Below are 26975 nucleotides of genomic sequence, written 5' to 3'. Positions count from 1 at the left end.
CTGAATCCATTTTAAATCAAATAAAGTGGATTATACAACAAAACAAATTAATATTACACACACTAATAATAATAATAATAGTTTGGTATTATAAAGTGGTCAAAAAAAAACGTATAGGTATAGAGAGTCTTCAGCGGAAAGTAAGAACACTTCTCACAAAGGCGCAAAAACATCATCCACGCAGTGCAGTAGAGAGAACAACATTACAGCGGTATCAAGGGGGAAGAGGACTTATGGATATAGGTGAGCAATTAGATAAACAAATTGCTAATTTAAGAACTTATTTTCAGGTACAGGTTGAGACATCTACTTTACATCGAGCAATTTGCGTAGTAGATGATTCGACGCCGCTTAAACTGAGGGAACAAGAAATGCTCACAAACCACCTGACTCAGCAAGAAAAAATGCGCACCTGGATGAGTAAACCTCTGCATGGGCGACATCTCAATGAGATCAGCCAAGAATATGTCGACAATGCAGCGTCGAACTATTGGTTGACATCAGGAAAGATGTTTCCCGAGACTGAGGGTTTCCTACTTGCCATTCAGGATCAGGTTATTCCAACTAAAAATTACCTGAAATATATTGTTAAAGATCCTCAAGTCCAAAATGACAAATGCCGATATGGATGCCAAGCCCAAGAAACCATCCAACATCTTACCGGTGGCTGCCAGGCATTTGTCGGTACTGATTAAAAAGAACGTCATGACTCAGTAGGAAAGATTATCCACCAAGAACTAGCAGACAAACTGGGACTTCTCCAAACCGACCATCTTCCTTATTATCAATACGTCCCTGATAGAATGCTTGAAAATGGCAACTACAAGCTATACTGGGACCGCACTGTGCTTACAGACCAACCAGTGGCCCATAATAGACTCGATCTCATACTAGTTAATAAAATTACTAGGCAAACAACACTTATTGATGTGACGATACCCAACACCAATAATTTACGTGTTAAATACAACGAAAAGATCGCCAAGTACATAAATCTAGAAATACAAATCAGGAGCCAATGGAGAATGGAAAGTAACCAGACAGTACCTATTATTCTATCTACTACTGGTGTTATTCCCAAAAACCTCCTAAAGAACATGAAACAGCTGGGTCTAAATGAACATCTCTATAAGGCAATACAGAAAGCAGTACTCCTCGCGACGTCCAGATGTGTACGAAAATTTTTGGGAGATACTCCAACATACCAAGTCACCTAGGGCTCGATAACATGGAAAGAGTTCCACCAGAGCTCAATCCTTTTGATACCGTAGGTATCTGGGATGAGTGAATTTTCCCCTTAGAGGGAGTGTGAGCCGTATGGCTAAATCTGATAATAATAGTAATTAGGGTGTTTTGTGGGAGTTTTTTGTCAGTTCTTCTTTCAGGCGCGCCTCCCTGCGAATGGGGGATGCTCTCTGGGTATTCTTAGAACCGATACCCAGAGGGTAGCAGGGATACCTACCGTGGAACAAAAACTGACACCTGGCAGTAGGTATAAAATGCACACCCATGAAAATGGAGTTAAATAGTTTGTGTTTAAGGTCGCTACCTGGGGATCGCCAGGACACGTCTGGAGCCAGCGCTGGACGTGACAGCATGCGGGACATCGGTGACAGAGTGCTGAGGAGGCGGGCCCCTGTCATACAATCTGCTACAGCCCAACAACAACAAGAACAACCACAAGCGAGCTAAACAATATCAAGAGCTCGACTCGCCGAAGGTGCTGCGCTGGAACATCAGCCGGCGCTCACCCAAGCGGGACGACCGAGGCAGCGCATGAAATGGACTGCATCCATAAATGAAAATATTTTGCGCTTCTATTACCAGGTGACAAACCTCGGTCAAGAAACGATCGGGTATCGACAAAATCTTTATGCCCAATTTTGCAGGGAGTACCCAGAAATTCAAGTAACTGAACAACGAGTTGCTGATCAATACCGTGTAATTATAAGAAACAATCTTATCCCAAAGACTAGACGCAATACCATCAGAAGCGAAGTCGAACGGGAGATTAATCACCAAGAGGTAAATGTGAATCAAGTCCCTAATGAAATACATGAGCAGATTCCTGAGCTTGCCATACAAGAAACTCAACCTGATAATACACTACATCACAACAACGAGTTACGCGATACTATGGTAAGCGAAATAGCACGTGCTGTACAAGAGTTTAATGGAACAAATCCACTTAGTAGACCACTGCTACCAAAAATAAACTCTTCTAAAAAACTAGGTGCTCTATTACAAATTATGAATACCGAAGTCATACCAATTACGTCGTAGAAGCCCATACGCTGGAATATTTGCACATGCTTATTTACTGTGCAGCAACAGCAACAGCTAGTGTTGCACCTTAAAGGACAGATAACAGAGTTGCACCCTGGGAGAAACGGCTTCTAAATAAGATTGAATTATTGCGTAGGGACATTGTATACGAGGAACAACAAGTAGAAAAGACATTAAAAAAGCTGATCAAATAATGCTAAGCACTGCAAGACACTCGCAATATGATCCAGAAAACAACACAGCCCAACAGTGCCTGGATACATTAAAACAAAAACTGTCCGTTTATTCAGGACGACTAAGGAGGTACCAAGTTAGTAACAGCCGGAAATGTGACAATGCGCTTTTTGAGCATGCCGAGAAGGCGTTCTATCGGAAACTCAATTCCACTGTCGAAAGTGCCAATAAAGCATACCCAAGCCAAGAAGAAATTCAGGAGTTTTGGGGAAATCAACTTTCCACACCAGCTGCTCTTAACACCAATGCTGGATGGATAGAAGATACGACGCACAGCTGTCAACACTACCGTACAACTGTCTACAAACCCTTCACCCCAGAAGAAGTCTCTAACATCATCAAAGAGCTTCATAACTGGAAATCTCCTGGACCAGACGGAGTTTAAAACTTCTGGCTTAAGAAGTTCTGGAGTGCTCATGAGTGCTTGTCAACACTAATTAATCGTGTTATCTCTAATCCGCAGGAAATACCATCATTCCTAACTCAGGGAACAACTTATTTAATACCGAAGGACCAAAATAATACCCAAGATCCAGCCAAGTACCGGCCAATTACGTGTCTTCTAACTCTGTATAAAGTGGTCACATCCTGTGTAGCCCAGCTTATCTACCAACACTGCGCTCTAAACAATATCATAGAACCTTAACAGAAAGGATGCGCTAAGGGTTCCATGGGTTGCAAAGGACAACTTATTACGACTCGAGTCATTTCTAACCAGGCATACACAAAAAAAATGAACCTCTTCACTGCCTTTATTGACTATAAGAAAGACTTTGACTCAGCATGAATGTCTAGTAGATATATTAAGAATATATAAAGTCATATCGTGCCTGATATTCTCCGATGATCTTCTCTGCCAGGAGTTGTAGTCTATGGTTAAGTATACCTACTGGTAAATATCTTATATTCACAACACAGCAAGGAGATTCCACTATCATTTTGACAGAGGAGTTTATCACCCTTTTTGTGGACTGGGCAGATAATCTTATTCCACACTTTTTGCATTTTCTCTTATCTCTATATTCTGTGTATGACCTCATATATTCTTTTCTTTATTTTTTTTTCTCCCAGCTTGAACAATTGTGCCCTTGCCTCTATCGTTTTCGGTTTTGTTATCTCATTCTCTTCATTTTTTGCATATTTTTCTGCTCATGTTCTGTGTGTTCTACATCTTCATTGTGAGAGTTTTCGGTTATCAGTTTTTCAAAATATGTTTTCCAAGTTTCTTTAGTGTTGCCGGTTATTTTGCCATTTCTATTTCTGTACAAATTAGTTTTTGATTCATATCCTTGTTTTATTGGTTTGATTAATATGTATCTGCATTTCGTGTTTTGTCTTCTCTAAAGTTTATTTCTATATCCCGTAGTTATTTGTTTTTGTGTTTTCTCTTTTTTTGTCTACACATTTTATTAGCTGTTCGTCTTTTGTTTTCAACCATCATTTTTCTTTGCCTAGTTGGTGTAGTCAAATATATTATACATTCTTTAATTGCCACCTTACACTCATCATCAAACCATTAGTCATCTTTCCTTTTTAGTTTCTAGCATCAATTTGGCTGTAATTAACGTAGGAGCTGCAGAATTTATTAGGTTTCACTGGTCTTCTAATTGTATCTCTTTATATTTAGTCAACTTTCTCCTTATTTCTTCTTCAAATTTCTTTTGAGTTTCGGGACTTTTTAGTTTCTCCAGATCTAGAACTTCCTTTCTTGGTTCTTGGATTCTCTTTTGCCTGTCGGTTGATCTTACATTTGAAATGTACCTGAACTATTATAGCAGATGTTTTTTATTTTTTAAGACTTTTTTATCAAGACGTAGTCTATTCGATTCACAACATCTCTTCCAAGTGATATCAAAGTATCTTTTTGTACCTTTTTGTGGGGAAATGTGGTAGAACTGATAATCATATTTTTACCAGCTGCAAAGTCAATAACATATTGGCGGTTTTCATTCTTATCTCCATGTAGGCTATGTCTCTCAATTATTCCGATGTATTCTTTTTTTAGTTCCTAACTTTGCGTTTGTGTCAACTTCAACTCTTGATTTTTTTGGTGTTAGGTCATATGTTTGCTTTAGTAATTGATAAAAAGCTACTTTGGTGTCCTCGTTCTGTTCATCCATTGTGCAGTGAACGTTAATTATGGATAAGTTGAAGAAGAGAGTCCTTATTCGTATCCTACAAATTCGTTCATTAACTGTTTGAAAATCTGTTATGAGGTGTTTCAGTTTATTATCGACTACAAATGCCACCCAAAATTCCTTATTTTTTGTATCTAAACCACTTAAATGGATGGTGTATTTTGTATCCTGGTTACCCTTCCCTCGCCATCTTGTTTCCTGAATTGCTGCCAAACCAAACTTGTTTCTTTTTAATTCACTGTGCAGTTCTAACGTTCTAAGTCTCGATAGGAAAATCCATATTCCGTTGCCAATAGCGTTGCCTTAATATTCGTCCATTCTGAGGTTTGTTTTCGGGTTTCGTAGTAATGGTTTTTTTCCGGGGATAAGTTACTAGCCTGTCGCCCAAGCCTCCTCCTTTAAGGTCGATTCAAACACATCAGTCACGTCTCGTCACAGTCCCGGCGCCGAACCGAACAATCCGTCATACAAAATATTCTTGCCGCCGGCATTCACATTCATCAGTTGACGAACAGTTTCCCAGCAGTCAGGTTTCGACACGTCTATCGCCCGGCCGATTTTATAATCTCAGCGACGAATTTTTTGGTTTTGCCGGGAACATGACGGGCGGTACAAGTGAACAAAATAAAATTATTGACGAGCAATTAATAGAATCTGTGAGAAAATATAATGTTTTATATTATTTGTCGCATGTAAAATACATGGACATTAATTTAAAAAATAGGAAAAAGGAAAAGAAAAACAGGAAAGCAATTTTTCGACACCCTAAAATATTGATGAAATTTTACATCATCATGAAGCAGTTCTTTATACAGTGTCACGTATTCTCCTTCGGTATCCCTTTTTTTCTATGCGTCATGGATCCATTTCCGTCTTTTTGCTTGGTTTGCTTCCGCTTCTTCTTCTTCCTCGTCCAAACATATAGCAATTATTGCTAATTCTTCATCCGAGAAACTTTCCATCTTTTCAACAGATTGGTCGCCGAAGACTGATGCATTTCGGGTGTGTGCGAATAGACGACCGAATAGTTCTGTGACCAGACGGGACCGGTTCGGCGCCGGGACTGTGACGGGACTGATGTGTTTGAATCGACCTTTCGGACTTGGAACCAGAACTTGTAGTTACTGAGCTACTCAATCCACCCGGCACTTGCCAGAGGCGGAGTTCAAATGGCATATGTCACATTAATTTGTACAAATAAAATCTTGCAACAACCGTATGTTCCTTTTTTACACGTATGTTTTACATGTTTATCTGAAGTTATTATTTCAAACGCAAACCATTATAATTAACATGATACACAACAACAAACATAAAAAATAAAGAGCCGTTTTATGTACAGTAGTTTATTTTTATACGTACATTGGTATACATCACAATAAAGATAAAACAATATACATAGTATACTCCTATGCAAATTGTCTAACTAATATAATTCGTAAAAAATCACAACTATAAAAATAATACATTCTGTGATTAAATACAGAAATTAAGAAAGTGCTTCAAGAATTTTGAAAAGCAATATAAATATATAGATAAATATGCTCATCTTCAAATTTCTTGATGTACATCGCTATTTAAAATACTGCTATAGAGTTTATACCTATATATATATATATATATATATATATATATATATATATATATATATATATATATATATATATATATATATATATATATATATATATATTGTTTTAGAAGGACTACAATAAATTCTCAGAAGTATTCGCGTTGAACAATAATTTGAAATAATTTTATAACCTCACTTTATATTAAAAAAAAAATCTAATTATGATTGAATATTCTGGGTTTTTTAACAAGTTGTTGGCAATGCCATCGTATTCATAAAACGTAAATAGTATGCAAAAAGATTTATGAGAAGAAACTAACAGTTTTTATTATTATTCACTGACGATTTAATTTTAAAGTAATCCAATTTTAGGAGGACGCGCATTATAACAAACAACAACTGTATTTAAATCAAGACAGAAGAATAATAATTGAAAAAGTCTGCTATGTTTTTGTGTCCACTTATGACAAATGAATGAATGGAAAAGAAAAATATTTTTAAAGTGTGTAAAATATTTAATTCCTAGCTGAGTGCTTTCGGCTTACAAATCCATCCTCAGAGCTATGGTCAAATTTATAAAATACCATTACTAAAGAGAGATCGCATTGGTGAAATTACAAAATGTTCTTCTTTAAAAGTTTGAAAAAACTTGAGAGTTCTCTAAAAAAAAACTGTTCAAAAAAGAGGACTTCACACAAAAATACATAAAAAAATGTTTGTTCATGGTACGGGTGTAAGTACTCAACCATCTGGATGGAGTTGAAGCGACAGACAGAATCATTCATTTTGTCTGTCTTACGATATAAACAAGAAAGGGATCAAAAATCTTGTAGTAAAATTGGTTTTTATGTGATACTAACTAGGCAAAGCGATGGGAGTGATTATAAAGACTCAAGTTTCTAAAGAGCTCATCATGACGCTGGCAAAGAAATTTATAGGTTAGGGTACGCTAATACCGGAACCGATAGCATGAAAAGTAGGTTACTGCTGCAGGAGTCGAAACAAACAATGCTAGCTCGTGAAAGGCTATCAGGTATATAACGTACCAGAAAATCGGTGAGTTATTAGTGCTTATTTACCTTTACCAATGTGTTTGCTTGCATTAATTGATCGGTCAGTTTATTGAGAACCGGTCAGTTAATTCAGAAGACAGTGGTGTAACAGTGTCAATAGAAGGCAAGGCGCAGCGTACAACTACGGTGCGAGCCTAAAGGGTTACTTCGTCATTACTGTTTTATGTGAGTTACCTACTATGAGAACTTAGGGTGTCAAGCAAAACCTAAGTTTTATCATGCGAAACTTTTGCATAGAATCCGTTTTGTAGCTTCTCCTAATGCAAAAATTGACCAGGTACGAAAAAACAAAGCAAATGATCCGGAAAATATATAACTGCATTCCGTTATAGGCCATGCTTTCGAAAACGGAGGGAATAATGCAAAGTGATCGGTAAAACCGCCTTGAAGCTCACCAAGCGCCGAAAAATACAGAGGTTGAGCATGATCGGTGCCACCGGAAAAAAGTTTAAATACTTGTTGAGGCAAAGCCTTGACCCAGAAGGGACTCGACAGCAGAAGCTCAAAAAGCTGCAAACCTAGATGTAGGATATACAAAAAAGTATATTTCAGGTTGTAGTGTTGAAAGCTCTATGAGTCCAAACGATCCCTTTTAAATCTGCAATTTACAACCTACGACCCAGAATATATTAAAGCACAATAGTATCTCATCGACTACTTTCTTTATATGATGTGTTAATCAATGGTAAGAAAAATGGAAATAAACCCATTTGGTACAAAAATGACATACAAATCGAGACAAAAGCAGATATGTATTTAAACAATTTTGTTATCTTCACTACTATTGATACTTTACTGAAGAATTATTTGGTACTACATAAATGCCAATTTTATTATGCTTTTAACCTATATTAAAAAGAACCTCTCAGTACCTTAAATTTCAAAGTCAAAACGTAAAAGTACTTCTGAATTTCTAAATGATTTAAATACATAAACATAGTTTATCATAGTTACCAGGCAGTATTTGTTTAAAATAACGATTTTTGGGTGTGAAGCATATAAACTCAGTTTTTTGAATAAATCGATCAAAAATATCGTGAGTTTTAAAATGTAGGCTCACTTTTTATTAAACAAAATCTGAATTGAATTTAAAAAAATCGATATCTTTCCTCAATTTTTCGCATATATCTCAAGAACTATTAGTTTAGAATAATTTTGTATGGAACATAAACATTTTTAACTAAATTTTACATAAGATAATGCTAGTTTTAAATCTTAAAATTTATATAAAAAAAATACTAAAAACATAAAAAAATTAGAAAACGGTTTTGTTTATTTCCCACACTAAAATCAAACTTAAGACCTTCATGTTCCGAGTAACAAAATTATTTAATATATTTATTCAGCAAACAAAATTTCATTAAATCAATTTAATAGTTATAGTTTTTCCAAAATAATTTTGCAATCTAATTGTTTTTAATGACTAATTTTCAAAATAAGGTAGGTTAAAATCTAAAACTTCTAGATAGTTGACAATTTCTTTACAAATTTCTATAGCGTTCAAGATTTCAGATCCATTTTGAAAAATTATAATCCGTCGATTAAAAGAAAATAGAGATTAAAAAAAATAAATTTTAGGCTTATAAACAATTTGAATAACTTCATCAATTGTTGATCGATTGTTATTTTCAAAACAGAAGTTAAAAGTGCTTCGAAAGACGCTTAAAAAAAAGGAAAAATTGGATGATCGGTTTATTAATTCCAAAGTTATAAACGGTCAAAGTTGACTACGATTTACAATAAAAGTTTAGGGTTTTAATATCTGTTTTTAAAATAAAAACCTTTATCATACTAAGCACTGACTGGTTACAAATTTATATTAGCTACAGACCACCATAAGTTGGTTAAAATGTCAATTAAAAGTAGTCCGTCCGTAAAAAAATTACGGGAGAGCGGCCATCGCGGCTGAATCGAAATTGATTTTACACGTTCCAAATCGCGACGCGCTTAAAAATTTAAATTATCGGAGCTTCTATTTAACTAATTTTGATGTTTTTTTTTAAATCGAAGTCTCGTGAGCTGAAAAAGACAAATATCGCACTTGAAAATACGCATTAATAAAATTTATAGGTCGTTTAAACAACCAAAAATTATTTGCCGTAAAACTAGCTTTATTTATCGCAAATATTCATTTATTATGATGGTTTGTACATACAATTATTGTTATTAAAACTCATGCATAGTGAACTTATTAGTGATATCTTATTTATGAAAAAAACTTTATATATGCTTCACATTCAAGCTAAGACAGAGACTAATATAGTTTTTGAGCAAACGATTTTTACCAATATTTCGACATGTCTAATTACTTATATGCAAAATATTTAGAAGCATACAAAAATATATGTACTACTGCATCTTGCATTAGAATATTAAATTTATATTCTATAAATACAGTATATAAAGGAATAAGTCAAAAAATAAAAATATTTCAAACTATTGTTTAATAATGGTCAAAATTATTCCCATATTATTAAGAAATATTGAAGAATAGACATTTGTTTAAATGTATACATAAACCAATATACTTTTACTATTATTTATAACACCGATTTAATTGTAATGTGTGCACAATAATTTAAGCATACTTTTATAAGTGTGTAGAATATTATATAGTTTAATAAGCAAAGTTTAAAGGTCGCTCGAGTTCAAAATCTCGTATTTAAACTTTTTATTAAATTTAAAAACCTCGTATTACCGAAACACTCGGAACATAATATCGTATTTGACTAAGTGTCATACGGTCTTAACTTGGAGACACATGTTCAGCTTGTGGTGTGATAAAATACTATAAAAGCTTTCAGCACTTTATTTAAATCGTTTATTACTTTTTAATTGAGAATATAAACGTCTGCTGCTGCTGCTGAGACATACACTTTGTCACTATCAAAATTTGTTTATCGCAGAAGAATATGTAATTTTAGAAGAAACTGAAACTGACTGGGAAAGTAGTTTTGAAACAACACTAAATACTCATTAGGATGATGAGACTGGTATGTCGAAAAAAAAAAACGATCAATAAATAATGATCCGTAGTATCACCTAAACAACAATCCCGACTCAGAAAAAAGCGATACCGAGAGCCAAAAATCGAGATCGAGAGACCACCATACGGACGAGAGCCAAAAATCCTGTGTTGCAAAACGTGGAGCGATCTTATGAACCAAAGACAACGAAAAACCTAGAATCGATAAACCTCTAACCTTGATGGTATGGAACGGTGGTATGGTGATGGTGGAATTTATTAATCAAAAGGTTCCTTTCAGTATAGGCCCTTTTGTACATAAGAGAAATGTAATATTTCTAACATATACGATTGTCAACTGTTTAATAAAGACGAAAGTAATATGTTTAAACGATTTTGAACAAATATGTTATGGAATATGAAAAATGTGTATATTAGTTCTCTTGTCAACCAGGTACCAGCGAAAAGAAAACCTGCGAACTCCAGAAGTAATGATACCCTAATAATAACTTAAAAAAAGGATTAAAAAGCTACGAGTCTGTAAGAAAATATTTGTCTTCTCTAGTTTAAGGAATGGATAAATTTTCATTTTCCGAAAAATACTATTGAATCAGATAAAGTAAAAAACAGAAAGCTGTATAGACCTACAAAATACTAATATCATATTTGCATTGTCACAAATTTGGTACTATTAACAGTGGCGTGTATAATTGTTACCAACAGTGAAGATAGATTTTACGATTATCTAGAAAAGATGAAAAAATATGCTTAGGAAATCAAGGAAATAAGTTAGTGTTGTAGATGTAGGGGAGGGGTCAACCTTGGTGGGGTTGAGATGTTGAAACATGTTTGCTTTTTATCGTGCTTATATATGAACCATCCTTAATTATGGTGCTACTCTTTACGGTTACGTTTCCAAGAATCTTCTAAAAAAAATTGACATTTTTCAAAATTGTCATAAGGTTATATTTGGGTGTTAGGAGGTCTACCCCTATGGATCCATTATATGTACGAGGGTGGATTGATATAAAACTAGCCTTTGATAGAAAAAAACAAGTTTTTTGGAATTAAATCGATTTATTTCTCAACATAGTTCTCTTTTAGCTCGATATACTTAGTAAGACGATGTTCCATTTTTTTTTATCCCACCCGAATAGTACTTTTGCTCGAGCTCTTCAAAATAGGTCGAAGTTTCAGAGACGACTTCATCATTTGTTGCGAAACGGCGTCCTCCGAGCCATTTTTTTAGGTTTGGAAACAGGAAAAAATCGCTGGCGGCAAGATCTGGAGAATACGGTGGGTGTTCAACCAATTCATAGCCCAATTTGTATAATTTTGTCATGGCGACGGTCGATCGGTGAGCCGGTGCATTATCTTGGTGAAAGAGCACTTTTTTGCGTTTCAAACCGGGTCGTTTTCGACGCAATTCGGCATCGAATCGATCCAATAATGCTGCGTAGTACTCACCATTGATGGTTTTTCCTTTTTCCAAGTAGTCGATGTGGATGATGCCCTTCGCATCCCAGAAAACAGTCGCCATCACTTTGCTGGCCGAATGTGCACTCTTTGCTTTCTTCGGCGGCCCTTCGCCGCGTTTGCGCCACTGTTTCAACTGTTCTTTGGTTTCCGGTGTGTAATAATGCACCCAGGTTTCATCAACGGTAATAAATCGGCGAAAAAAATCCTTCGGATCACGCCGTATCATCGCCAAAAGCGTCTCCGAAGTGGTCACACGTTTTTACATTTGATCGATTGTCAGCAAACGCGGCACCCATCGCACGGATAGCTTTTTCATATCCAAATGTTGGTGAATGATGTCGTGTACGCGTTCATAGGAAATGTTTAGGGCCTCTATTAACTCGCGGAGCCTAATTCGACGATCTGCCATAATTATGTCATGGACTTTGTTGATCATTTCCGGCGTGGTGACTTCATTTGGCCTCCCGGAACGCTCATCCTCAAAAACACTCGTACGACCACGAACAAATTTAGCTTTCCAAAATTTTACTGTTGCTAACGAAGGTGCAACTTCACCACAATAACTTCGTCCAGGTCGGCTTTGATTTGCACATTCGTTTTACCCTTTTTGTGGAGGAACTTAATCACCGAACGATACTTGACTTTTTCCATTTCTCCGAAAACACAAAATTTGCTTGCTTTTGACGGCTGTAAAAACCAAACTAATTGTTTTTAAAACTTAAAATTTTGACAGACGTCATGTCATGAATGGCAAATGTCAACACCGAAACCAATTCGGTATCAAGTAGCGCCATCTATCAAAGGCTAGTTTAATATTAATCTATCCTCGTAAAAGCAGCTAGACCTCGTCGTGAGATCAGAAGAAACTCTTTAAGTGAAAAGAGCCTTTATAAAATTATCTCAAAAAATTCTTAAATATCTGTCAACTTAATGAGTCATATCTTTGTCACAGATATTGGAGTAAAAAACCATCTCCCTCTTTATGAATTGCATTACGGAATTCTACGAAGTGGACAACACATAGAATTATTTAGCTTTATTAAATAAAACTGACGTAACAATACCCACATACAGTGATAACACCAACATCAGCAAAAATACTTTAAGATCTCTTTTAAATTGCTGCAGAGAAGCTACAGTCATATACACAGATGCATCTAAAACATTGGAAGCAACTGGTTGTGCTTATTTTTTTACATTCAAAAGGTGATGAATTCAAGTAAAAACTAACCAACAAGTTTGCTATATTTTCAACACAATCACTTACTATACTTAAATCATAATTCTTTTAAAGAAGATATTTTAATGATTTTAGATTTTCTTTCAGTTCTACAGAACATAAAAAATATTATGCACCCCAAAACATTTAGTTATCTGTATTTCTCATAAATAATCAGTTAAAGTATAATAAAATTGATTTGGGTTAATAGTGCGGCAGCGTACCTTTCTGTATGCTTGGAAGTGTGCGTAGTTGAAAACTATTCTATTTTTATTTACTAATTAAATGTTCTTAGTGGCCTTCAATACAATAATTCAATCAACCTGCAAATCGATATCAACACGCCACTGTGTTGAAGATATTTTTTTTCTTTTTGTAAAAATATCACTTTTTCATATGAATTTTTTTTTTGAAGATAATGCATCCTTATTATTTTCTTTAGTGTTTACCAGGTTACCTTTGATTTGAGATTTGTTAACGATGGGTTAAATGGTGAAGTAAATAGACATAATTGTCGTTATTGGAGTAACAGTAATCCTCATTTATTTATGGAGACACATACACAAATACTGAGGATACACCTCAGAAATTAAATGTATGGGTTGGCAATTTAGGGAATCACGTTATTGGACCATTATTTCTTAATGGAAATCTCAACGGAACAACTTATTTAAATTTATTAGAAGACATTATTGATCCGCTCATCACTGACACATTGGAATCTGATAATAATCTTTTAGATGATGGACTGACTTTCCAACAGGACGGGGCACCCTCACATTATGATATACGCGGTAGACAATTTTTGAATCGACGTTTTCCAGGGCGTTGGATTGGTAGAAAGGGTCCAATAGAGTGGCCGGCCAGATCACCGGATATTTCGCATTTGGATATATATTTCGCATTGGGATACCTAAAATGAAAAATATACACCACTCCGCCTGCAGATCTTGCAAAGTTGTGACAAGGAATTGTGACAGAATGCCGATTATTGACACCGGAGGTATTTACAAATGTACGAAGAGGCTTTGAAAATATACCGTATTATTGTATGGATGTCACAGGAAGTAATTTCGAACATTTAATTGGTTAATTTGATGAAATTTTATGTTTTCTGTTATCTGTGTTCATCCAATAAATTAGTTAAATCCAAAATTATCTTCGAAGTTATTCCGAAAATTAAAAAAAAATGAGTGTCGTGTAAAACCTTTCAAATGATGTGCCACTCGATCACACTTGCTATTTAAAAAAGACTGGGGTTGATGCGGGGCAGTAGGGGGTTACATTTGAGTAGATGAATTTTGCATGAAAATTCGTTCCACTCCCAATACAAATCGACGTGTTTTTTTTAATTTTGCAGAAACTCTTGGTTTCTGAGTTTCTGGGGGGTCCAATTTTCGTTGGAACATACTGTATAAAAAGTTTATAGTTTAAAAGTCATTAAAATTTTTAAGTCGAGAAATTGAAGATTTAGTCTAACTTTTAGTTCTCATACCTTTTTACACATTTTTCTCTAAAAGCTGCGTGTAAAGAGAAAGATAGAACACCTATTTCAACAATTTACTATTAAAAAAATGGAGTTATTTTCTTTGTTATCAAGTTAACAAGCAATAAATAAATTTTAATTTGTCCTTGCAAAATCACAAACACAGGGCGAACGAGTATCAACTCAATGTAATTATGTAATCTTTATCTAGTATTGTTCTGAAGCTATTTTCTTGTGGCATTTTAGTAATTACTATTTAAATGGGAATAAGCCACAATTAGAGGTTAAATTATTGAAGTTTCAATTTCCACTTCGGAAATCGTTCTCAAAATACAAACCGAGATTTTCTGGAGAAATTGTCTTCTTGGGAAACTTGAATTTACTAAAAGCAAATCAATTAATCAATTATTAATAAAGAAAATTGTCCCAATCTTGTACTTAATTATGGCTCTTATATGTTTAATAGGTGGAAGATTGTGATTTTTTTGAGACCTGGCTAGCTAGGGAAGAATGATAACTCGCGAGTTACAAAGGAACCTTATAGTGACTGCTACTGTATGATTATCATTATCAGTTGGCACTACAGCTCTTCGTGAGCCCTGAACTGCCTGAAAACATTCGTCCATTCTTCCCTATCGAGTTTCTGTCTTCTCCATCCTCCTACTCCAATCTCCCTTAAATCTTTCTGCATACCTATCATCCAGATAACTGAGTTTAGATCGCCCCTTTTTTATTCTTCCGACTGGTCTATTTAGCATGGTTATTTTAGCAGGATCACTTTCATACATCTGCACAACGTAGCCCACCCATCATAGGCGGTTTTGATGGTTCTCACGATATTTGCATCACCAAAAAGTCTATAAGTGTTCCAAATTATATCGCCTTCTCCACAGACCCTGTTCGTTAACTCCGCCATATTTTTTCCTCAATACTTTTGTTTCAAAGATTCGCAATAACTCTTTATCTCAAGTAGTCTATTATCTCAAGTAGTTTTATAAAGTGTGCACTTTTTTGCTCTTGACATATTTCTCGTTCTTAGTTGAGGGTCTAGGCCAAAATAACATCGGTTAAACACACATATTCTTTTCCTTATTTCTTTGGATGCATTGTTTTTGCAGTCTTTCATTGATTCTAAGTAGCAGAATTTTTCAATCATTTCTATAGTTTCGTGTTGCACCTCTAAGTTATTTTGTTGCATTCTTGATATAGCCGGCATTTATACTCGGCTACTGTATGACACTGTAGGAAATTAGGTTTTCCAGTTGCTAAAGATATGTTATAGAAACTAGTTTTATACGATTATTGGTTCTTGAGTAAGTCTAATGGACATTAATATCAAAATAAAAATGTACCTCATAAAATAACTTTCTTCTCGGCTAAGCGCTGTTTATGTTCTAGGAAAAATTTAAGTTACGGCCTTTTGACACGTTTCCGGCAAACTGTTCGTCATCCATCATGGGCCCATAAACAAAATCTAGACTGGTCATTCAATAAAATTCTACTGAACCTCCTGCAATATCACCGCCTTTATCTTTGGGTCAATAACAATATGAGACGTAGTCATTAAGATTGTAGTCCAAAAGATCTGAGCCTACTCTGAACGGATCGCAGCAAAATTGATGTTCTTTAGCAGCCAGCCGATACTGACCTTAGAGAGATCAGTTTCTAAGAGCCAGTCCTATTAGGAGATGTTCTTTACGGTTTTTAGTTTTTTTTTTGAAGAGCAACTGTAAAAATCTCCAACAATGTAGAATTACTACCACCTCTTGGAAACAAATTGTATTCAGTAAGTATCTAGTGAAAAACTAACTAAATAATAAACAACTTTCAAACGGGGGCATATAATGTATCAAAAAATGGCAAGTCGCCTGTAAAAAACATATCTACATATTAGATAAAACATTTGGCCCTAGAACTAGGACTAGAACCAGGAAAAAAATCCTTAAAACCAAATAACTCCTAACTAATCTCCAAGATAGTAAATCCTTAACTGATCGAATTGAACCTCGCAGACTTTATAGAGGAGCGTTTTGAAAGCAAGCAGATAACTGGAGTCACACTAGTTGACCTAACGGCCATCTACGATAGTGTGAACCACAAAAATCTGCTTGGTTAAATATATAACACATTGAATTACTTCAAACTGATGCGGGCCGTTAAACTTACGTTTCGCCGATGATATACTTATAATCGCTGAGGATCTAGGTATGGCAAGAGAGATGGTACAGGAACTCGTTGTGGCTACAGAAAATGTAGGTTTAAATATAAATATCTCGAAAACAAAAATCATGACCAATTTGGTACCCAACCAGAACATCAGTATTGGTGGGAAAGAAATAGAACTCGTAGATAGATATAAATACCTGGGACATGAAATTATGATTGGCAGGGATAACCAGACTCATGAACTGAAGAGAAGAATCGGCCTTGGGTGGGCAGCATTTGGAAAACTGAGAGAAACTTTTAAAAGTGAGCTGCCCACATGCCTAAAGAGAAAGGTATTTGACCAGTGCGTCCTCCCAGTCTTGACGTACGGAGCAGAAACACTTACCTTAACAAAAGCAGCAGCTACCAAACTGAGAGTCACGCAGGGAAGAATGGAGCGGTCCATTATAGGAATAACTCTGCGAGACAGAATAACCAACGAAGACATCAGGAGAAGAACCGGAGTGACCGACATCATCGAGAAGATAGCCAGACTAAAATGGAGATGGGCAGGACACATAGCCAGAATGACAGATGGGCGATGGACAAAGAGGTTATTGGAATGGAGGCCAAGGGAAGACAAGAGAAGCGTCGGTCGACCACCTACAAGATGGACTGACGATTTAAGAAGACTCAATAAAAACTGGATAAGAGCGGCGCAAGATAGATGGGGTTGGAAACATGAGGAAGAGACCTATGTTCAGCAGTGGACTCTTGAGGCTGGATGATGATGATGATGATGATGTGGGTCGTAGAGTTTCTGCTATGTTGTGCTATGCAAGTGTGCCAAAATTAATTATTTGTTTTCTAATCGATGGATAGGACAAAGGGACCCATAGAATAGCCAGCAATTTAACACCCTTGAAATTTTTTTGTGGAGCTATATTAAAATTTAAGTGTAGGTTAACAAACCGGATAATTTGGAAGAATTGAAGGAACGATTCAGAACAGGATGATATGCGTTTGAAACACATATATTCATATGTTAAATGAGTTCCAAAATAGGCCAGGCTATTGTCAGCTAGTGGTTGGAAGACATTTTGAGCATCTGATTTTTTGTTGTTGCTATTTGTATTAAAAACTTTTGTTCTTGAACAGTAAAACATTTTTTTGCATAAATTAACTTTAGTACTGTTAAAAAAAATAAAAAACCGATATTGATGTATTTGACTATACGTTCTCTATTTATTGCTATCAAAATATATAGGGCATTTCATTTAAAAAAAGATGCCAGGAACTTCCCTGTACATTTTCTTGTAGTATAAGACAAATTAAAATTAAAATTAAAAATCGACCGCTTCGTGGAATGTTTTCACAAACAGTCTGTCTGTTATTGAGACTATCGCAGACTTTCGCCACTCTCTATAATATAAAAAGAACAGATGTTTAAAATATATTTATCACGTACAGAGTGGCATTACATGGCGACAATCCCTCACCCTTTTTGGACTCGTTTTGGTAATACCAAGTCACCTATTCATCCCGTCATCCTGGGACGAGACACCAGTGCTAATCATTAACTAACAAATGGCATTAACAAAAATCCATACTGAATGGGCCTTCGAAATTAAGGCATTTAAAAACCATCTGTAGAATATAAAATATATAATATTTAGTATGTGTTTCGTTCCAGATATCTTTTTAAAATATGTTTATCCTAAAAATAATACAATAAGCTAATATTAAATTTATCTTTAGCATAAAAATTCATTCAACAATTCAACTTGATCTAAAGAAAATATGTTGTATTCTATTTATTGTGCACGCATAATCAATATATAATAAATTACAACAATAAAATCAAATTACAATAATAAAAACAATCTTGCAGCACCCTTAGCTTTGGACGGTTAACCAATAAAAAATCAAATAAATATCTTAGTGGCCTTTAACCATAAGAATCCTCTAACAATAAGGACTAACTTACACCTATTTACTGTACGAAAATGTAAAACCGTTGGATCTTCAAAATTTGCTCATGTTAAATTTAATTTAATAATTCGATATGTAAAATATGCTTCGCAAATAAATGCAAGCAGTTTTAATGGGCATATATTTCAGCTAAAAAGCTCTCAACAAACGTTGAGATGAACCTACATACAAGGCATTCAAAATGGACACGGTCAACACTCGGAACAATTAATTAATTCTGACTCTGGTGGTAAAACCCCCGATTTCATTCTCTCCTCAATATCTAAAACATAGTAATAAAATCTCTCAAAAAACTGTAAACTATGCTGTAGAGCTGTTATACTGTGAGACTTAAAATATTGTTTGATTAAACTGTCTTGTGATGATGAGATCTTTACATCTCTGATGAGTATATTTCTTAACGAATTCAATGCCTTAAGTAAAACTGTATATCGTCGGTGATATGACAACACCTCCTATCTACACTTTTGCACCAAACTGAGTTATTTGGAGCATTCCCTCTAAAATTTCATTGCGCATGTCCCAGTAATATCTCCTATCTCAATTGTCAATAGTTGTTATATGTTAAGTGTCAACTTGAACAGAGTTCCTGTGATTCCGCCTAGTGAATCTTTAAAACTAAACCATCTGAAGAATTTTATTGTGTTTTTGCTAATAATACTACTAGAAAACATGTAATTACAACTTATTCAATAAATATATCAATATTTAAAAGAAAAACAAAGAATGGAAAATCCTCATTCATTTATCAGAAACCGATATTAACCGAATTCATTCATGTGTAGCATATTCTAGTATTACACATTTCTGAATGCATTTCTTAAATCCACGTATCCTGTGTCCAGGGCTGCCAGGATTTCCCTGACATAAAACGAAGTAAAAAAATAGAGAAAATATAACAGACTCGAGAGTTTTTGATGAAACTTCAATTGAACAAATGCCTGTGGTTATTTACGAAGAACCAAGTATAAGTTTTGTATTTCCTAACAGAAGATTCAGATAATGTTGAAGGTATTGTCCAACTAAAAGTCGTAGACAGCGTTGAACCTGATGATGAAATGCTTATTGAAAATGTAGAAGAAAACATTGATGAAACTACAGACCTTTAGTTGACAATGTCTGAAAATGAAAATGAGCAGATATCCAATGCAGAGGATGATGATATTATGACTGGACTTCCTGATTATGGAAATATGAATGAAGGGGAAAAAGAAAGAAGAATGCAGAACAAAATGAATGGAAGCGAAATAAAAATAAAATACTACGGATGGAGGGTAAGGCTTACGTTGGGTTTACTAGAGACAAAGATCATATATTTCGGATAATACCGAAAGAGATGAAAAAAAATTGGGACCAACCTGTGTCTCTAAACTATATGAAAAATCCTCCAAAAGAAACTGCAGACAGTTTACAAAAGAAATGAGGATGGACATTTTCAATTCCTTTTGGGATAAGCTAAATTGTGACCAAAAGAAAATTTATTTTTTTTTTTCGTATGTCGAAAGATTTGTGTGGCTAGGTCAACGACACAAAGAAACTCTAGCAGGAGAGAGGGAACTCTATGTTACATATTAACCAATGCAAATGAGAAACTTACTATCAGGACCACGTTTTTGAATAAAATTGCCTTAGGATCTTTTTCTGTTCAAAATTGGGTTTTTTTTACATGTTAATTTAAGTTATTACTATTTACCTGTTATTAAGTTAATAGCACTGGCCAAGTCAAAAGGCCAGTCATGTAAATTGGATAAAAGAATCGAAATACGCAATGCAACGTAAAACTGAGTACTTGAATAAGTCCAACAGAAGTTGATGCCAATCTATGTGCATGTGGACTACTTAAAAGAAAATTGTTTGGCTTTGAAAATACCAATTATAATATACAGCGATGGTTGCACCTTCCAAAACTGGGCCCTGATTCTAATTGAGATTTCGACTCAAAACATGTCGAAATTAATATGGCGACGTCGAAATGCAACTTTGCGAGCCTTGTGGATTGCAGCTGAACTAACCAAACGACGTCACTAATTTTCGATTTATCGAAATTAATTTCAACTTCAAGAAAGTCGTTGAAATTTCATTTCGAGTCGAAATTAATCTGACATGGCTGGCTGGACTGGGAGAAGTGAACTTATGTTAAGTTTAGGCGGTGTTGTGTTTTGATTCTTGCAAGGAAAACTGAGGCAAAAAGTATTAATATGGCTGCGTTTTACGGACATTTGCTGGTTTTGGAGGAATTAGAGAGGATATATCCGACGCTCACAACGGAGGATAAGAAGAATGTTACAGGATACTCAAAACCCTTGTTCACTAAGTGATGCTCAATTTAAGCGGCAATTCCGGCTTAACAAACAAGCTGTAAATTGTTTGATAAGGGTATTAGAACCATATTTCGAGGAGGGTGTTTATGCCTCTAGGATACCCAAAATGTTTAGGGTAAGTATTACTAAGCTGCAGTAAATTTAAAAATATATTAGAATATAACCACTAAGTCAAATCTTAGTGGTTATATTAACCTTAGTGGTTATAACTTAAGGATCTCCCACATCGCCTTTTTTCTTTCCTTGCCATGATGGCCAAGGAGTTTGCCCTTAGCAAAATCAGCATGGTCCTCCAAAAAAGCCACCATGATTTTCTTTTGCTCCACAGACAATTTAGTGCCACGATCACCGACAGCCTCTCTATCCATTTTCTTTAAATTCAAAATATAATTGAGAATGGCCACTATATGATTTAACAACTCAAACAAGAAAAAAAAGACATTCACGTAACGTAAACAAAACAAACATTCAACAAGCGTTGTGCAGTGTGCAGCCAATAAACAAGAGGGCCAACCCAAATTTTCAGCAGTGTCAAAATGATAAAGTAAATATCCCCAGTTTTAACTACAATCGAAATGAATGAAAATCGCTAGCGATTGCGACTGTCATGGCGTAGTCGCTTTTAAATTTCGACATCAAAATGAAATAGAATCAGGGTCAAGAATGGAGTATTAGCCAATGCACTCACTACTCAATTTATCGATGCTATACAACGTACCAATCACTCAAAAATTTTTTGAAAAGTTATTCCCAAATGCAAGTAGATTCAGTCTACAGTTGTATTGAGTGTAAGCTCAAAAATCAAAAAAATTATTTACCAAGCTAAGAGCGATTGAAGAAGCAAGAATAAAACCAACACCGTATAAATATGATCAATTAGCTTCAACGCTATCAACAACTTTTTTTGACAATTATTTTTTGGAGAAACATAAGCACTACAAATCTATAAGACCTGGTAGATCAACGGCAGATCATCAAGTGACAGATATAAAAGTTATGAACTATAGTCCTGACGGAATCATTCAGGTGAAGCTTAATACGGATAATCCTTGGCTTAATCTACTTTGTAGATTGAAGACAATGACCCCCATAGAACATTACCCAAAGATGTATAGTGAAAAGTTGAAATTAACAAAGAAGAAATGGCTTATGACTCACTTTCCTATGAGGACAATTAATTATGTCATTTTTTTGCATTTGTATTGAAAAACGTTTTTTTATTATTATTTGGCTGATATTCTTTCCAATTTCAATTAAACAAATTTTCAACCAATGTTTTCATCAGCCTTGAACCAAAATATACATGCAATATTTCTATATGTAGAAAATGTGCTGACAATACCTTTGTAACGATGAGTCCAAGCCATCACCGTTAAACCAGCGTGCGCGCGAACCAACCCATGAAGTAGGAGTGTATCGACAGTAGAAAGGGCAAAGCTCCGCTATATAAACGGCAACATTTCCTCACAGAGACAGAATCGACAGGTGTTGACTGAAAGTTCTCTTCTTCCCTACCCCGGCTTGTGGACGTGTTGAGTTCACAAGTTGTTTCCTTTCCTTTTACCGCCGCTATCCGAAGTGCGTGTTGAGCTCTTCACTACCCGTACTCTGAAACAGTCGTGTTGAGACTGTCGAGGAGTGTCCTATTAACCCGAATCACTTAAAGGACGTGTTGAGTTCCTTTCCTTTCTTTGTACCTATCGTCCGCTGTTATTAAATCGATACAACGTTACCGTAAAATTTCAAATACACATTCGCTTGCCGATAAGACTGGTTCCATATGACAAGGTCAAACTTAATTTGAATAAATAGGCAAGGTACTGAGAAGACTAAATCAAATTGTAAATATGTGCATAAGATTTTTGTCAATTTAATTTAAGGAAGACAATAAAGTTTTATTTTTATTTTGAACTCTGTCTCTGACTGTCTAAAAGCTACCCGGATAGTGACTCCCACGAGAGGACGTCACACCTTCTACCTACAATAAAATAATTTCAAAACTTTCAGTTGATTTTTTGTGGACTTACATATATTTTTACATGAATTTACAACAAAACAAGTCAAAAAAATATCATACAAAAACAGGAGGTGACCCTAAAAACGGTCTTTCGCCTCTCCTACAAAACTCATTTTACAGCAGATCACCGACGATATCTGCTTGTTTGGTTTTGTTGAATCTTTAAGTTAGCTCTTCTGTAGTTCAGCAATTGAGAATACGTTTTTGTAACACTAACAAATAGTAATAAAGAAAACCAAGAAATCGTAGAAAAAATGGCTAAAATGGTAGTACGAGTGCTGGGAGTTTAACTAAAGTAATATCCAGAAAATATATACAACAATTATCCGATCGACGTTGCTTTATACAAGCGTGACCTGGATACTTAATAAAGATATTAAGCTACATTAGATGGGAGCACAAAAAATTAGAAGAATATACGGAGGTTTGAAAGAGGCGAATGTCTGGAGAAGAAGAACCAATAACGAATAAATGTAAATACATGGAAAACCAACAATATCAATACTTGCTAAAATTCGAAGATTAAGATAGCTGGGTTATAGAGCTAGAATGAAAAAAGAAAAATTTTCCAAAGAAGTAATAAACCCTGAAGCTGGTTCAGAAAGAAAAAGAAGACGTCCCCGAACAAAATTGATGAAGCCGGTAAAAGAAGATCTGAAATTGTTGAGAGTAAAAGATTGGAAAAACCTAGCTCCCAGTTGAGCTGAACTATATTTATTACCCTTTCTTACAGAAATAGACAACTTACAGGACAAGACAATCAGACAATGGAGTTAAACAGAAGAATAGGAGTAGCATGGCAGCTTGCGGAAAACTGAGATAAATCTTTAGATCAGATATTCCCATGTGCTTAAAAAAGAAGGTCTTCAATCAATGTGTACTTTGGATTTTAACATATGGAGCAGAAACACTGACCCTTGCCAGAAAAATAATAAACAAAATATAAGTGGCTTAGAGATCAATGGAGAGGTCAGTGTTGAATATATCCCTCGGAGACATAGTTTCAAATCAAATAGGAGAAAAACGTGTTACGGACGCAGTTAAAAGGATAACAACGCTGAAATGGAACTCAGAATCATGTTGCAAGAGTCATAGATGAAAGATGTACCATGAAAATTTTAGAATGAAGACCTAGGCAGGATACTTATCGTAATCGAGGGCGTCCCCCAGCAAGATGGTCATACAACATAAAGCGCATTCAGTACAACTAGATTTAAGGTAGGTACTCAAGACTGAAAGCAATGTAATTATTTACGGGTGATCTATATTCAGCAATGGACTCAAAACGGCTACTGATAATGATGATATTTAATACGCCCAATTTTTCTAGTTTCTCGACTTTTATCTCTTTTTGTAAGATCTAGTTTTTGTAGTATTTCATTACATTCCAATGGTTTTTAAATTAATTTTAGTACCTACTGTGTTTGACGTTTTTAATATGATTAACACTGGCATTAACTGAAGACCTACTATTGCCATTTTAATAACTCAGTAAGTATGTCAGATCTATCGCTCACTTGATTTTCTGTTTTTAGGAACCCTTAAGACAGTTATATTCTCTTATATTATATACTCTTTCTCTAGTTATATTTTTCCTTTCAACTTTCAAATACAAATTTTAAATAGTTTTTCCAGGATTAATTATTGATATTTATTATTTGTTCTATTGCTTTTTCAAGTCATATTTTCAAAGAAAGTGTATTTTAATAACAAATAGCAAAGAAAACCATGACTGTAGGTAGACATAGTTATGCAAATGCAAACACATACATAGCTGGACAAAATATCCAACAAGTCAAGCTCAAATACTAAAGTTATCTATTAAAGGATAGTTAGGACCCTGAAACTGAAATATAGAGTATAGAACAAACCAGAAATGCTTTTTTAAAAAGTTAGAAACATAGTAAGTCTCTGATTAATCGTAGGATTTGATTTTAAATTTCAGCTTAGAATATCATGTCGGGACAGAGTCATAAAAAAGATGCCATAGCTGCGTAACATGCGCCAATGGACAAGAATGCATAGTTATAAAATAGTTCGCAATATTGCTAAAAGTCGAATAACTTAATTGTGTCTGCCTAACAACCCACTTGGCAGGACAATGAAAAGTAGATGGTTGAAAAGTAGAATGTTTTAAAAAGTATTTACAGACGTAATCTGAAAAGAAAAAATATAGTGTAATTTAGGTTAGTTTTAAACGCCAGAGCAGATATTTTGAAAATCAAACGGTTTTTTGCATACCTAGAAAAACTTTAATTACTACTTAGAATTTGTTTTTTTGGTTTTAAAGTCATCCTTTCTTTCACATCACATGGCCGGTTTCGTTTTCTCAGTGGCCTTTCAAGCACCTTCGGTTCGTCTTTACAGTTCGTATCATGTCCATTAACCTCAACTGTTTTTTCTACTTCTGCTTCTGTCTGACTGGAAGCTTCTGTTCTCTCGACTTCTTTCTTTTCTTCCTTTTTAATTGGTAGAGGTATTGGTATAGGTATAGGAATAGGTATTGGTAAAATAATAGGGTAAGGAACAATAAGAGTAGGAGGGGGCAGCAGTGATTCGAAAGGTTTTCGTAATGTATTAGGAGGAGGTCCTTGAGTAGATTCTGTATCTGGATTTGGAGGTGATGGTATTCTGGGTTCTATTGGCAACTTGATTGGTTTAAATGGAGGAATTGTGTCTCGTTCGGAATCTTTATTTTCAAAATCTGTAGGAGTATGTCTGACCCTTAGATCTTGAGGCATATCGTCAGGAGGAGATTTTAAAAAGCTGTCGTTGGTATCAGTGTTAACAGTACCAGTTATTGTGGCGGGAATTCTTTTTCTTGTTCTCTTTTGAGCCTTCATTCTATTTCGCTTACTTTCTGAATTTTCTATCAACTTAGATGTATGAGTTAAAACAATTGGGCTTGTTTGAGGAGATTTTTCAGGTGGTTTTGGAGATATTTCTGGTGAAGGACTTCGCATTTCGGGAGATTTGCAGTTTTTTAACCATAAATCTGGGGTAATTAGAGTTCCACTCGTATTTTCTTCGATTCGTAAATGCGGATGAAGGTCCAGGTGTGCTCTAGTTTCTCTACAGAAGATATACATTTTATATTGATTCAAGCATTTGTCAGAACAGAACTGCAGTTGCGATGCACCGTCCTAAAAACAAAAATTGATTTAAAATTTCAGAGAGACTTAAAAAATTCATACTTCAATTCAAAAAATTTGTTTCTTTCATTGAAAAGTAATTAAATGTTTAGGCATCAATTATAAATTAATAGATATGTAAATTTTTTTTGTAATTCCATGTCCTATTTGAGTTCACGTCGGTCCTCTGCATATAGTGTTTTGTCTTCCTTTGAGTGTTTCACGTAGACCTGAAAATAGCAGACCTAAAGTTTGATAATGTAGACTGCATATCTTTATTTAATAGTCATAGTCTATACACGACTAAAATATTTACTCGCTATCACTTCCGTTTATACTGGAATCTGGAAACAACTTTGGTTATTTATCAATGAAATACTCTATGTATTAGTACATTTTTAGATTATGTGTAAAATTTTCGTTCTTTGTAATGTGTTGTATACTTATCTAAAACTTATTATATTTTTTTGGGTTAATCACTTGAAAATTTGTACATATAAAAAGTAATTAATATTTTTATAATAATTTATTTATTCAGATATGTATTTTATTTAGATTTTACATTATCCAAATAAAGATTTACTAAAAGTTTTGAAACAATTAATGGCCTTCACATATGAAACTACAACTTAATTATTGGAGAGAATGTCCGATGAATATATAATATTAAACTTGTGATGGATCTAGTTTATTCGCTACTGACAATGTACTTTGTACATACATTGAATAGCGTATCAATGACATTACTTATTTATTACGAATGTTTGCGTATCACATTTCAAAACACGACTGGACTGAAATGTGAGTAATGACTGAATGAATAATAATCAACTGCTGGTCTGTTTACGATTATATAACATCAAGCTTCGATTGGGCTATAATGGGATAGTGATGCGCAACATATAGCCTCTTCTAT

The 26975-nt window shown here is 34.7% G+C and overlaps 1 protein-coding gene across 2 annotated transcripts in view; it reads right to left on the bottom strand.

Moving 5' to 3' along the window:
* Window positions 1–6356: 6356 nt before the first annotated feature.
* LOC140443772 (uncharacterized) overlaps window positions 6357–26975 on the bottom strand; it is a 126075-nt gene continuing 105456 nt past the window's right edge. Inside the window, exons 4-5 of one of the 2 annotated variants that reach the window (XR_011951262.1) lie at window positions 22883–26071; window positions 6357–22253 (exon numbers count right to left, since the gene is read on the bottom strand). Coding sequence is in view for 1 of the 2 variants with exons in the window: in XM_072535205.1 (XP_072391306.1) it covers window positions 25181–26071 (891 nt within the window). In the remaining variant the exon portion in view is untranslated. Of the gene's footprint in view, window positions 26072–26975 lie in introns of both variants that reach the window. The other variant, XM_072535205.1, reaches the window with a different exon arrangement.

This window comes from Diabrotica undecimpunctata, chromosome 6 (genome assembly GCF_040954645.1).
Source record: "Diabrotica undecimpunctata isolate CICGRU chromosome 6, icDiaUnde3, whole genome shotgun sequence".
Classification (NCBI taxonomy): Eukaryota; Metazoa; Arthropoda; class Insecta; order Coleoptera; family Chrysomelidae; genus Diabrotica; species Diabrotica undecimpunctata.
Note: the sequence above shows the minus strand (reverse complement) of the source record. Positions and strands in the feature narration are given on the sequence as shown.